At 38.7% G+C, this 15,010-nt stretch overlaps 1 protein-coding gene across 1 annotated transcript in view; it reads right to left on the bottom strand.

The window, feature by feature from the left end:
* Window positions 1-5,266: 5,266 nt before the first annotated feature.
* The window catches only part of KBTBD2 (kelch repeat and BTB (POZ) domain containing 2), a 20,927-nt gene continuing 11,183 nt past the window's right edge, over window positions 5,267-15,010 (bottom strand). The window contains exons 2-3 of the mRNA XM_006832149.1: window positions 11,972-12,137; window positions 5,267-7,999 (exon numbers count right to left, since the gene is read on the bottom strand). Coding sequence (XP_006832212.1) covers window positions 6,464-7,999; window positions 11,972-12,137 — 1,702 coding nt within the window. The 3' untranslated portion in view covers window positions 5,267-6,463. The remainder of the gene's footprint in view (window positions 8,000-11,971; window positions 12,138-15,010) is intronic.

Raw genomic sequence — 15,010 nt, 5'->3', positions numbered from 1 at the left:
TATTTTGGCTCTCATGGGCTTGTTTTCATTTTCTTCAGCTTTGAATTTGTGTATAAGTTTTGGCAGTTTCTTCAGTTTGAATTTGCCTATGAGTAATTGATCGTCTGTTCCAGTCTGCTCCTGGCCTTGTTTTCACTGATGATATGGAGCATTTCCATTGTCTCTTTCCACAGATGTAGTCAATTTGATTTCTGTGTATTCCACCTGGTGAGGTCCATGTGTATAGTCGTGTCTTATGTTATCTAAAGAAGGTATTTTAAATGAACAAATCATTGGTTTTGCAGAATTCTATCATGCATTCTCCAGCATCATTTCTATCACCAAGGCCTTATTTCCATCTACTGATCCTTCCTCTTTGCTCCCAACCTTTGCATTCCAATCACCAGTAATGATCAATACATCTCGATTGCATGTTTGATCAATTTCAGGTTGAAGAAGTTGGTAGAATTCTATTTCATCCTCACTGGCTTCAGTGGCTGGTGTGTAAATTTGATAACAGTGGTATTAACTGGTCTTCCCTGTAGGCACATGGATAGTATCCTATCACAGACAGCGTTGTACCTCATGACTGATCTGGATATGTTCTTTTTGACGATGAATGCAACACCATTCCTCTTCAATTTGTCATTCCCAGTATAGTAAACCATGTGGTTGTCAGATTCAAAATGGCCAATACCAGTCCATTTCAGTTCACTAATACCTAAGAGATCGATGTTTTGTGTTCCATTTCATTTTTGACAACTTCCAATTTTCCCAGATTCATACTTTTTAAATTCCATGTTCCGATTTTCAATGGATGTTTACAGCTGTTTCTCGTTTTGAGTTGTGCTCCACCAGCAAATGAAGGTCCCGCGGGCTTTTCTCCCACAAGCTTTACTCCATTCACGTGATCAGTCCGCTCTACTTTGAAGCAGCTCTTCCCCAGTTGCATTTTGTGTGCCTTCCAACCTGAAGGGCTCATTTTCCAGCACTATATCTGACAGTGTTTCTCTGCTATTCCTAAGGTTTTCAGTGACTAAATATTCAGAAGTAGTTCATCACTCTTTGTTCCTAGTCTGTCTTTGTCTGGAAGCTCATCTGAAACCTGTCCACCATGGGGGACCCTGCTGGTATTTAAAATACCAGTGGCATAGCTTTCAAAGTCACAGCAACTCACAAGCTACCACAGCACGACAAACTGACAGACAAGTGGTGGCTGTTTGGTTTTAAGTTTAAGGGCAGTTTAGCAGTGTAAAATACTATCAAGTGCCCAACGAAATCAGTAGCTTCTGAATTCAGAACGCAGAAGTCAGGCTCAGGCAGATTCAATGTGAGATTTGGTCCACCAAAACACAATTAATGCAAGGATTTAGGTTTGTGAAAGAGAGCTGAAAAGGAATAGAGAGGGGAACTGTTTTGAAAAAGGTCTGGCCATGTTTAAAGAAATAGAAGGACCCAATTGGAGCGGGAGAAGATACTGAAAGAATGATCTGGCTACTTAAGAATCAGCTGGGGAAGATTGCTTAAAAGTTTGTTATGGTTTGGAGAGCCTAAAAATTATAAGTTGCTGACACGAGTCTACTGCACAAGCAAATTTGGGAGCTGGCTGAATCATAGAACAGAGTTCCTAAAAATATTGGAAAGAATGAAATTCTTAATACAGAACTTGAGTATTTCTAATTTTTCTGAATAAGGAAACCAGTAGTGGATGAGGTATTGACAGATCTCAGGAAGTCCCTCCCACCCCCATTCTTTTTTTCTGTGAATAGAATCTGCCAAGAAGAAAAGTTGGGAGGGTGAAGATATAATGAGACTGAAGGTCTCAAGTTTTGAAGAATGATGAACACACTTTATTGAGGATTTTGTTGAGGTTGGTGAATTATACAGTGAGGATCTTGTTGACCATGAATGTTGACAGTGGCTCCAATCTATGCTATTATGTGGTTTTCTGTAGTAGTGCTCAGCTATCCAGCTGTAAATATATTTTTTGTTTTGGTTAAGTGCCGTCCAGTCCGTTCCGACTCTTTACAACCCAGTATAGGGTTTCCAAGGAGCAACTGGTGAGTTTGAACTGCCGACCTTGTGGTTCAAACAGACCTTGCAGTTGTGCACTTATCCTATAGCACCATATAGGGCAGAAACATATAGTTGAACTCACTGAAGCTTCACATTTAGCCATACAGTTCTAGATGACTAACAGCATAAAAGAATGAAAGATATTGGCAAGAGAGTGGAAGTATTAAGGTGACAGAGAAACAGTACCTGACAGAACTCCTAATAAAGAGTAAAGAACTTGATATATTGGGCTTGACGCTTTCTAACTCCCCACAACCCTCTGCATATACCTGCTTTCAATCAACATTTGGGATATAGATATAAATAAGCAAGTCCCTATGCTCAAAACAATTGAATATATGGGAGAACATATAGACCAAAAAGAACACAAGGGATCTTCAAAAAGTTCATGGAAAATGATTACGAAAAACTACGCATGGATTTAAGAAAAATTTTGCCGTCAAAATAAACCCAAAGCTAACTTGTTGTAACATGTCTTACTTAACAGGATCTTGTTTGAAGCGTTAAGATACCCGTTTGAAGAGTCCATTAGAGCAATAAAATTGTATCAAGAACAAACATCCAATTTATGGTGAAGAATGGGTGGAACAGAGAAATTATGGATGCTGTACAAAAGGGCTTTTTTGGGGGACAAAGCAGTTTACAAATGGACAGCTCATTTTAAGAACGGACAAAATGATGCTAAAGAAACCTACAGTGGAAGGCCATCCACATCAATTTCCTAAGAAACAATCCTAATTGAAGAGGACCAACAATTAACAGAAATAATAGCCAACACCATTGGCATTTCAATTGGTTCAGTTTACACAATTCTGATGGCAAATTAACAAGTTGAGCAAACGTTCTGCTTGATGGATGCCAAAGCTGTGCACACAGATCAACTGAAGACGAGAGCATAGCTTTCCATGAAAAATTTTAACAGATGGCATCAAGACGCTAAACATGGCTTTACCAGAATAATCCTGAATACAAAGTTCAAAGTGGTCCACTCTAGGCAAAAATGGACTGGTCAAGCAAGTTTTGGGGGATGATCAAGGCATTTTGCTCGTTGGCTTTCTGAAGCGTCAAAGATGGATTAACATCTGCTTATTATTAGTGTTTTGAGAAAGTCAGCTGGACTGCAAGGTCGGTTTGAGCCTCAAGGTCAGCGGTTCAAACACACCAGCTGCTCCTTGGACACCCTACACAGGGTCGCTTATGAGTTGGAACTGACTCAACAAGCACTCAACAACAATCTTTAAATGAAGTCTTTAAAGGCTACCCATTCTTCCTGCTAATAAGAGACTATAATGACAGCTCCAGGGCCCTCAGTTCTTTAGGGATGGGCTGATATCACTAATACATCTTGACCTGAATGCTTATTCTGAGAAATAAAGCTCAAATTTTTACCTTTCAATTTCATTTTTCATTAACTTTTTGAAGTCCCCTTGTATTCAGTAGGATAATCAGTAAAATTAAGATCCATTGGTGTTCCTGACTCATAGCGGTCCTGTATAGGGTTTCCAAGGAGCAGCTGAGTTTGAATTGCCAACATTGTAGTTCAAACTGACCTTGGGATCTAGTGCTTACCCTACAGCACCACACAGGTACTAAAAATGCTATTCTTTTCAACATGCGGTAAAAATGGCTATAATGGAAGTAGCTTCATTTACTGCAGTGCAGTGGGTTACTTCATATTAACACCTCTACCCAGGTTTTGTTAAGCACCGTCGAGTCAGTTCTGATTCATAGTAACCCTGTATAGAATTTCTGAGGAGTGGCTGGTAGGTTTGTACTGCTGACCTTGTGGTCCAGTGCTTATCCTACAGTGCCACACAGGGTCTTCTACCTAGGACCTTGTTAACTTCCATCAAATGCTTTTGCACTGATGGGGCTGGGTAAGAGGTGGTGGAAAGTGCTGAGAGGGTATGATTCAGTTTTATTAACATAGTTGTGATTGTATAAACTTTGAACTCTAACACAGGTTCAAAATGAGCCACCTCAGAATCCAAAGCAGGAGGGGCAGGGGCATGTCATAATCAAGCAGAGCCAAGTGGAGTGTGTCCTTGGGACTCCCAAGATCCCTGGCATATTGAATTTCTACTCAGGAACATTAAGCTGTGACGCCAGATGAGTGGCAGTGGAGGAGCCGCAACAACCAAGAGCCACAGGTTACTTCCCAGCCCCCAAAGCACGTAAAAATGAGTGACTTTGGGCAGGAAGCTTACTAAAGAGTGAGGTGTCTTCAGGTACTTAAATGCAGGAGCTTGGTTTGGTGACCCATGGATCTAGATCTGAGTGTTGTCAGGCTGAGGCTTATGGTGGAATGGTGTGCCCTTAGGAGCACTCATCAGCAGCCCTAATAGAGCTTTGTAACACTGTGCAGGAATACAGAGGCCTTCCTGTGGGCATGGCTGAGGAGAAGCAATCCTGGAACTAGTGGGTCCTGAGCATTTTAAGATCCTGCACTGCAACCGTTTACTTTCCTTAATAAACCCCCATAACTGAGTATGTGTCTGAATTCTGTGGGGCCACTATCATTATCAAAACCAGCAGAGTACTGAGAACGAGGGATGGTGAGTAATATTTTTTGACATTTACAAACTGCATTAGATGAATAGTACAGAAAGACAGTCACAAGCAGAGCTGGGATGATAAGGCCATTTCAAGTACAGCAATAAACACAGGCAAAGGCAGAATAGTAAAAACCAGATTAGAAGATAAAGTTGTGGGAAAACAATGTGACGTACAGTGGTCAAGGTTATTTAAAGTCAAATTATACAAGACCTTTGAACGTGCTAATATAACTGGACCTCATTCAGTAGGCAAAGGAGAGAGGCAGATAAGGCCTTTAAAAGACAAGACCAAGAATGTACTCTAATTAGGTAATCTAGAACCCAAACCTTCTACTTAAGACCTAATGAAATGGTTCTAAACTGGGACTAAACAGAGACCCTTGACTGTTGTTAATGTCCACTCACGACAGATTCTGGGTCCATCTGTTTGAGGTGAGGGTTAAGCATCACCCCAAACTTTTAAGTACCCAAGATGATTCTGATATACAACCACAGCTGAAAATCACAGGTAGATCGTTACTGCACTCTGTTTAAGTTAATTTAGCAAGGTTCCAATTAGGCAATAAAAAAGAAAAGCCAAATACACATATGGCCAACTACTGAAATGGCCAAGCTAAGCTGATCCAGTAAAATCTCATTACAAAAGAAAAACAGACATTGAATATACACAATTTATTTAATAAATTAATGTCATTCAAAATACAGTGCCAGAACAGTATGCAGTTGAACATGCTAGTAATGTTTGTCCGTGAAGCACCTGTGCTCCTGTTAGATTGGCGGTGCCCCGCTACTGCTAGTGGTTCCTGGATGAATGCCAGAGCAGCACTAGTTGTCTGCTCTTCTGCACATTAGTGCAGAGAATTCCTGAACAGTTCATCTTCCTAATCCTAACACCCACCCACCCCAACACACACACAACAGGTTTAAAACAAAACAAAACGCACACACACCCTGACAACGGATATCTATACACAATCACTCTACAGTAATGCTTGTTATTAAATTAACAATGATGTAATGACCTGGTTAACCCACTCTAAATCTTTAAGATGGAGCAATACATCAGCAGCAGGTAGTTATATGCATGAGCCAATGTTAATGTAATAACAAAGTGGAGACATTTATTGATTAAAGCTCCACACAGACCCGCACAATGAAGGGCGAGCAATTCTTTTTGCAAGCCCAGCAACTTAGTCCACATCTGGTAAATGGCCAGCTGATTGGAAGACCTGTATTCTAGATAGACAAATATAAGTTAGTGAAAAGAGAATACATGCACCTAATAATATAGTTTAGACTGATCCTGCAGTCATAGCTTTCCCTGTGTAATACCATAAAATGGAAGAACTTCCTCAACTATAGTATAGGATTTAGACAGCATTTCTATACCAACATGGACAATAGTATATTAAGTGCAGCTGAATTAATTACACTGAAAAAACTATATTCCAAGGCTTCAGAACAGAAGCACAGGAATGAAATACATATACTGAAATAACCTCAGCATAGTGTCATATACCACACTAGGAACAGGAAACTATCTTTATAAGTGAACTTTCTGAGCTGTACATACACAGAGCTAACAATCTGTTAGATAATCCAGATTCTTAAGCGCTCATGATACACATAAATTTTTTTCAATTATTGGATAATCTATTTCATATTATGGAAGCATATCTTTCTGTAAGACTCATTGATATATATTATACTGATGCAAATATTAAGTAGGGCATAAAAATAAAATTTATCAAAGATAGACTTTTACTCATTTTTAGTCCTTTCATAGCCTCTCTTGCTTAGCAAAGAAAATGACAAAAGCACATAAATCAGGCGTGCACTCGTTGAACTTTGAACTATACAGGTGGGAGTGCAACCATGTCCCCATCCAATTCAAACTCCTCTGTCCCGTCTGGTGAAAAAAGGTAAGTCGGTGGTTTCCAGGGAGATTCTTCAAGGCAGGATGGATAAAGTTTCCCCACAGTACACCGAAAATCCCTCCCCAAGTCCCACAACACACGTTCAGATATATGCTGCCGCAGAGACCACCGGTCCAGTTCCAGATCATACTGGTAGGTGACATACCTAGCCCTCTCATTTAAGTGAGTTTCTCGCATAAACACACACAGAGAATTTGATATTACAACAGCTCTTACACAGGGGTCCGAGTACCTCTTCGCAGGTATGTTGGCTGCCATTTTCCACTCATTTTTATTCACATCATAAATTTCCACAGTTACTGAAGACCCATCTACAGTGCCAGAAGGGAGTCGTATGCCAGAATTGGTGGCTATATGCAAACCTCCAATATAGAAAATTTTATCACCAAAAGCTGCTGCTGAAGCAAAGGACCTGCTGGTCTGTCTCATGGCCATTTCTACCCAGGAGTCAGATCTTGGAAAGTAACAGTACATGAGGTTTAGTGTCATCACATAAATGCAGTCATGGACCACAACCGCTGCGCTCCACTGCCACGCACAAGGCAAGGGGCTCACCATCGTCCACTCATCCCTTTCAGTGTCGTACCGTTCTACAGTCCTCCTGTTGAGCTCCCCACCTACGCTATCTCCACCAATTGCATAGATATAGCCTTCACAGCAAACCAAAGATGGTTTTACACGGACAAAAAGCATTGGGGTCTTCGGAAACCAGGTATTTTGCTGTGCATCAAACCAGTAAAAGCAATTCACGGTTCTGAAGGCGGTTTGAAGTTTGCTTGTTTTACTGTGATTTGTTTTTGTGTTTTTCAGAGGAACCTGACCCCCTGCTATATAGATGTCATTATCAGGAGTCACCACGGTTCCAACCTTATGCAAATCAGCTGGTGGACTGCATAGCTTATAAACTTTTTCTGCCTGGGGACTATAACAGACTGAAGAGTAAAGACTACAAGGATTTTCTGAAGATGCTTCAATGAAAATCATCATCTCCTCTTTAGTCATCCCAAGTCTTGGTTTGAAAAACTTGGGCATGGATTTGTACAGACCTTGAACCACCACAGACTTATCATTGGGTGGCAGACCTTGAAACCAAGCTCTCTGTGTTACTTCTGAAAGTGCATCAATTCTGATTTGGCTAAGGACAGAAGACAAATACTGTGATCTTGATTCCGTGTTGTACTCTAGCCACAGCATAGCAGCTTCGCGAACGGTCTCTTCCTTTTCTACATTTAAATTGTCGCTACTGAGAATGTCTATCAGTAGGTCATGTGACAACTGCATGAAAGCTTCCTGGTGACAAACAGCTGTGAACTTGTGCTCCACCATTCTTTTAGCACTTTGTTTTAGTTCTTCACAACTGAAGAGATCAGCAAAACTCAACAGCCGCACACAATTCTCTGCATTAATTTTTTTAATTAAATATTCTCGACAACGTTGTAACACATCTTCTACCTAAAATGAGAAGAAGAAAAAAAAAAAAACAGAAAGAGAGAAAAAGAAAAGGATGGTAAGGGTAAGGTAAGTAAAAAACCAACCCACTGCTGGGGCCTGACTCCTCATGACCCAACAGGTGCAGAGCAGATCTGCTTCACAGAGTTTTCCAAGATGTATACTTTGGAAGATCATCAGGCTTTTCTTCCAAGGTGTCTCAGGGTGGGTTCAAGCCTCCAACCTTTTGGTTAGCAATTGAGCACTTAACTATCTGCACCACCAAGGGATTCCTAAGGGTAGTAATGTTGTTAAGTGCCTTCCCGTTGGCTGCAACTCATAGTGACTCTGTATAGAGTTTCCAAGGCTGTCTGAATCTTCGCGGGAGCAGAAAGCCTCATCTTTCTCCCATGGATCGGCTGGTGGGCTCGAATCGCTGACCTTGTTGTTCGCAGCCCAATGTTTATCATATGGAGCCACCATGATCCCAAGAGTAGGACAGATGCATTGTATTTCTATATAAGACATAGATATGCTAAACAGATCCTCTTACTGTATTATTTTATTTCCAGATACATATGTATGGGTCAAGAGATAATGTTTTTCAGTAATAATAAAGTTGTTAAGACTATGCATAGTTTTGTACTTCTTCCAACTCAGTGGCCCACTTAACTGTCCTATTTAGAAATCAATAGTATAGTATCAAATAGGCCCTAAAACAAACAAACCAAAAAAAAACCCAAATAGTCTTAAGGGAAAAGTAAGGAAATTCATGCATAAATTAATACTTTCCTAGGCTTTAAAAAAGTTATTTTCTTAGTTACAGAGATAATACAACCAAAGAACAATGAATACAGCTACTCGCAATTGTAAAATACCTACATCTAAATGATCTTTCTTAGCCATTCCAAGTTTCTTACATTTATTTGTTCTTGAAGGAAGGTAAAGTTCAGCTGAATCCAAAGTACTACCTCCATGAATTTAACATCACAGAGGTTACCAGATGCAGTTTACAATGAGTAGTCAAGTTGCTTTGATTCAAAAACTAGGACTGGCCAGTCACTAGTTACATATTAGGGCAAGCAGTTCCAACTCTCTAAGCCCCTGGTTTTTTTTGTATGACAAAGGAAAATAGTAGTTGTCTATGTCAAATAATTATTAGGCAGATTACATCAGAATCTACATAAAGAATCGAGCACATGACATTACCAATTTATGCGGTCGATAGTCATAAAACGTGCTGTCTTGGGCTAGAGAGGGCATCAGTGCAAGTGGCAGAGTCCTCTTTTGCACCTGAGCAAGCATACGTACAATCCACTAACATGGCAGAAAAAAGGGAAGAGTAGTGATTTTAATCAGGAACAAAATGTTCTGGAATTTAGATTCCCAAAATTTCTTAGTAATTCTGAAAAACATCTGCTTTTAATTTTTGTTTTGTTTTTTTTTTAAAAAAAAAGTAATGAAAATTTATAAGCTATAGAGAGTAGTCACAGTAAACATTTTCTTTGCAAGAATAGATTTAGGGCATGAATGCCTTTGATTATGAAGCACCAGGACACTCTGTAAGTTCAGAAGAGAGAAGAAGGGCCATAAGGCACAGGCTGACTTCTGGTTTTCAGGTTACTCACATTCAGGTACAGGTATCTGATCAGTGTCCATTCATTAGCAAACACTTATCAATGACCTACTATGCATTATGGAGTCCTGGTGTGACGCTGTGGGTTAATGCACCAGACTGTAAAGCTGTTTGAACTGCGAGGTCAGCAGTTCAAGCTCCTTGGAAACCTTATACAATTGCTCCTTGGAAACCTTATACAGGGTAGCTATGGGTCGGAACCAACTTGACAGCACTTCACAACTACAACTATGAATCATGAACTGTACTACTAAAATTTAACCTTTGCCTGAAGTCTATCCCTTTAGAGAAATGTTCCATTTCTGAAATACCAAATGTTGTTCTAATACAGGGACAACAATGAGAAAATATTTTTGTATTCCTCCTGCAATTTCAAAAGAGAATTTGATAGGAAATAAGTACAACAGGTTATCACTGGCAATTACAGCAATCATCACTTCTTTTAAAAGGGCAATCAAAAGGCGCTGCTACAAAATCACAGAAACCATTACTGAGCAAAAATATCCAAAAATATCCAACTGTGGAGCTCGTATTTCTCAACATACCCTCCCATGTAAGTACATACACCTTTTGAAGGCAGTGTTTCCATCTTGCCAGCCCTTCCCCCAAAGAATTCTGTGCTTTTCAATTTACACAACATCAAAACAGCAGTGTAGGCATCAACAAAGGGATGACTCAAATATTCCTTTGAAATATTCTCTAATTTGGAGAACAAAACGAAGTCTGAATGTGAAAGATCAGGGCTACAGGGTAAATGGGGTTCGGTTCCTCAATGAAATTCTCATAGAACAGCCCATGTTACCTTCAAAGAATGAACATGTATGATGTCATAAAGGGGGAAAAAATTCCTAGGCCCAACTCTCTTGGCCTTTTTCTCACCAATGCAGTTCTCAGTTTTCTTAAAACTTCCTCATAATCACTCCCAGTAATTGTCCTGTGTCCTCTGAGAGAATCTATCAAGGCTACAGGGCACCTTCATTAGCGTTGATCGACTGATGGAAAGATGAGATTTTTTAACTAGATGATCTTTGCACAATACTTTTGGGACCTATCCAGCCAAAAAGCTTGCTGAGGTCAAGGTGTTCACTTAACATAGAGAATGCTGAACCATGTAAGATCACAACTTCAATCGAGTTAATAGTAATTCCATGATCTTTTTCCACCAGTTTCTGTACATAGTCATCAAGGCTGATATCTTTCCTCTCTTGGCTCAACTGAAAGGTCTTCTCAACCTTCCTTAAAACACCTGATCTATCTAAAAACTGTTGTTTTATGTGGAGTACCATTCTCATATACTTGTTGAAAAGCTTTAATGATTTGGGAAGATGTCCACTTACTAAATAATTTGTCATTAGCCCTGACTTAAAAATTGCTTTTCCATGGCACAAAACTACCCTTTTTATTTTGAGGCATCCTAATAAAACTAACATTCAAGTGCATTACTAAGAGAAATTGTCTATAGCCATCCAATGACTGAGGAAACACATGGAAACATTTTGCTTGGAACAAACCTGTGCATGTACGAATTAAAACAGTAGTAGCAATGATTTTTTGACTTATCCTTGTATATTAAGTTAGTTAAAAACTGTCTCCTTAATAGTTCAATATGATCTCATGACCATAATAAATACTTAAGTTCTAGAATTTCCATAAAATCTTAAATTTTGTGTGAAATTTTTTAATGTACAAATTCTACCAGAATTGGTACATTAAAAAAAAAAAAGAACTTGTACATTTAAACTATTATCCAAAAAAATCTATGGTGCTCAAATTCAATAAACACTATAAACAATTATTTTTACTTGAAATCTAAATTCTTAGGTGATGGTGTTAAGTGCCACTAAGTCGGTTCCAACTCATAGAAAACTGTATAGGGTTTCTGAGTATGACAAGTGGGCTTGAACTGCCAACCTTGTGGTTAGAAGTCCAGTGCTTATCCTACAGTACCACACCAGGTAGACTTGACCAAATATGAAACAAGCATGAAATTTACATGTATCATCTCCATTAACTGAGTTAAGCCATATTAAAAAAAACAAAAAACTACTACTTTAGCTGATCAAAAACCTACTCCATTGTTCCACTGAATTTTTAAAGAGCAGAAAGCTTTTATCTTTTTAGATCTGAAGTTAAGATACCACTGGTGAAACAACTGTTGATTGAAAAAGTAACAAGTCAAGGAGCAATGGGGTAAGCGGCAGGCAGTTCAAACTCACCAGCTGCTCCAAGGGAGAAAGACAAGACTCTCGGCTTCCGTAATGATTTATAGCCTTGGAAACCCAACACAGGGTCACTATGAGTCAAAACCAACTCAATACCAGTGAGTTTTGGCTATGTAATTTAAGAGAAAAACTGCTTACCTGTAAGAAGCAAGCTGTTTCATAAAGCTGTTCAACAGTGCTGTCATTTATTGCCATGTTACCCGTGTATGCATAAGTTATTATAATCTGTAAGGTGGCTGCATCAACATTCCTCAGGTGTACATGTGTCTGTTTGCTTTCGCTTAGTCCACTCATGAACATGGCCCTACAGAAAGAAGGGAGAAAACAAACCTCAAGAGTGAAGAGTAAAATAAATATAGGCATGTATATATGTGTATATATACATATATATACACACACACACACATATATATACGCATATATATGTATACATACATAAAAATAACTAGACAAAATGGATGTTCATTTAAGGCTTTTGTTTATAAGACAACTTGTAAACAAGAATTTTGATGGGAGACAAAAATACATTCTAATGTCAAATACATCACGTAATTCCACTGTGCTGTTTTTTAGTAAAAACAAGTTCATTTACTCCTTAAACCAAAAATATGCCTTGAAGTCTTATAACCAAACAACAGTTTAGCTTAAGTAATAAATACCTGCCATGTGCTTTTTCAGGCTCTCTCTATATGGAATCAAGTTGATAAGTACAACTAAAAAAAGCAGATAGGAAATTTAAGAGGTAGCATGTTTATGTTAATGGATGAGAACAACTCAGAGGAGAGCAAGCATGGCTGTACAACTTAAAGTTACTGAATCGTAGAAACTGTTGAAATGGTGAACGTTTTACTGTGACTATTCTCAACAACAAAATAACAAAAATGTTTTAAAATTAGACTCAGCAGAAGTCAGATACCAAACATCACATATGATTTCATGGAAACCAAAGGTAGATTCCCTAAGGCTGTGGCTGAGGATAGGGAGTCACTGTAAATGGGAACAAGGTAAGGAAAATGCTCTAGATTTAGACTATAAAGATAGTTATAAAAACTCTATAAATAATATTAAAATTTATTCAACTGTATACTTAATACATTTTATATGTAGATTGTATTTCAATAAAGTTGCTAAAAATTCATTTTTACTCAAATGATCTAACAAAATATTCAAGGCAGTTTCCTAAAAATCTATTAAAATGTAGAGGAAATGATGCTGAAAAGGCAAAACAGTTATTGAGAAAGACACAAAATAGAATATTGATACGTGTTGAGAAATGAAAAACACAACCAAAGAACATTACTGCATGCATAGGTGAGAAAAGCCTCAGCTAGAAAAGATGATGAGTCCTGGGTGATGCTATGGGATAAACACTGGACTGCTAACTGTGAGGTAGGTGGCTCAAACCCACCAGCTGCTTCTTAGAATCCCTCTACAGTGTCACTCTGGACAGAATCAACTCACCAGTACTTAACAATAACAATCACAATAACTAGGGGGACGGGCTTCAAAGAGATCATGGAAAAATAGACTTAAAGATAATGGAACCTCTTCCAACAAATGTTATGAAGCCCCCTTGTAGTGACTAACGTTGGCCCTCAAGGACAAAGAACTGTACAGATTATCCAAAATGGGTAATCAAACATTGAGGAAGGGCAGACCATAACAACGGCCTGTTCAAGGGACATGGCTGAACATAGGTTCATGCATTGAAAAATTAGACAGGAGAGATGAACATCAGTTATATCACAGGGCCTTTTAAGATGAGCTCAGCATTTTTTCCTTTAGAGGATGCTGAACACGAAAGGGTTTGAGAATGGATTTAGCATGATATATGTCCTCTAGGATGAATATAGGAGCATAATTCATATCCTAAAGTGTGCATTTTTAAAGTCTTTTCTAAATCACTGAATATGAATCAAAGTCATGAAAACTAACCAAGAGTTTAGATTTAACAGTAGTATCTGACTTCATTTAGGACTGTGGCCTCTGAATTCCTTCATGATGTGACCCATATCATGAAGTAAATGTAATAATTTATAAACATGCCTAAAGCAAACAATGGACTTTGAACCACCAAGTTTGAACTTACCAGTTGCTCCGCTGGAAAAAAATGAAGCTTTCTGCTCCCACAAAAGATTACAGCCTCAGAAACACTATGCAGGGTTTGCTATGAGTTAGAACCTAGTCAACAGCACCTAACAACAACAGGGACTTTATTAGGAGTGTGGTGGCGCTGTAGAATAAGCAATGGACTGTGAACCCCAAGGTAAGCAGTTTGAGTTCACCTGCTGCTCCACAGGAGGAAGATGAGGCTTTCTGTTCCTGCAAAGATGCCTAACATTGAAAACCCTACATAAGGTCAATGTATGTAGGAACTGAGTCAACAGCAGTTAACAAGGATGAATGAATACTCTATACCCAGAGAACTCCAAAGTCAAAGACTGAAGGCAGGAAAACTGAAGGCAGTAAGCTCAATGAGAGAGAAGAACAGGAGCTAGAGTGGCAGAAACAGATATAAAAATTTTTAAAAGAACCTAAAAGACCTGATAATTTTCTGAACATAGGGAATGAGAAAGAATAGGAAGTATGTAGAGTCAAAATGAACAGTTTATTTTCATTTAAGTGCCTGAAAAAATATTGTTAACCATTCAGAGAAAAGTCCTAACGTCAAAGAGGAAAGTCATTCTTAAGAACAAGAGGAGTTCAATTTTGGACATTTAATTTGAGGTAAAAACAATGGACTCAAATGAAATAAGACAATAATCAGTCACACTTTTAACTGACTGTTAACTCTGCGGAAGGTCACACATTGAAACATCTACAAAGTGGAATGGATTAAAGCTGGATAAATTATCGGAGGGAAGTTGAAAAATTAAAGAGACACATCCAGAACCCCAATGACTGACTTGAGGTAAACTGGGATAAAAAAGAAAAACAAATGCCAGGATGTTGAAAAAGCTTCCGAGAAATGAGACCTACCAGCCGAATGCAGACCACCTGAGTAGTTAAGGGAGCAAGTACACGATGAGGAATTAACAGCAACCGTCCAAGGCTTTGCACCATCTTTAAGACTGTAGTAATACGAAAGACTACTAGTCAAAACAACAATGAGCTATCATCTCACACCAACAATAACAGCAAAGATGAAAAATGGAGAGGACAATAAATGCTGGCGGG

Source organism: Chrysochloris asiatica, unplaced genomic scaffold (assembly GCF_000296735.1).
Source record: "Chrysochloris asiatica unplaced genomic scaffold, ChrAsi1.0 scaffold00006, whole genome shotgun sequence".
NCBI lineage: Eukaryota > Metazoa > Chordata > Mammalia > Afrosoricida > Chrysochloridae > Chrysochloris > Chrysochloris asiatica.
Note: the sequence above shows the minus strand (reverse complement) of the source record. Positions and strands in the feature narration are given on the sequence as shown.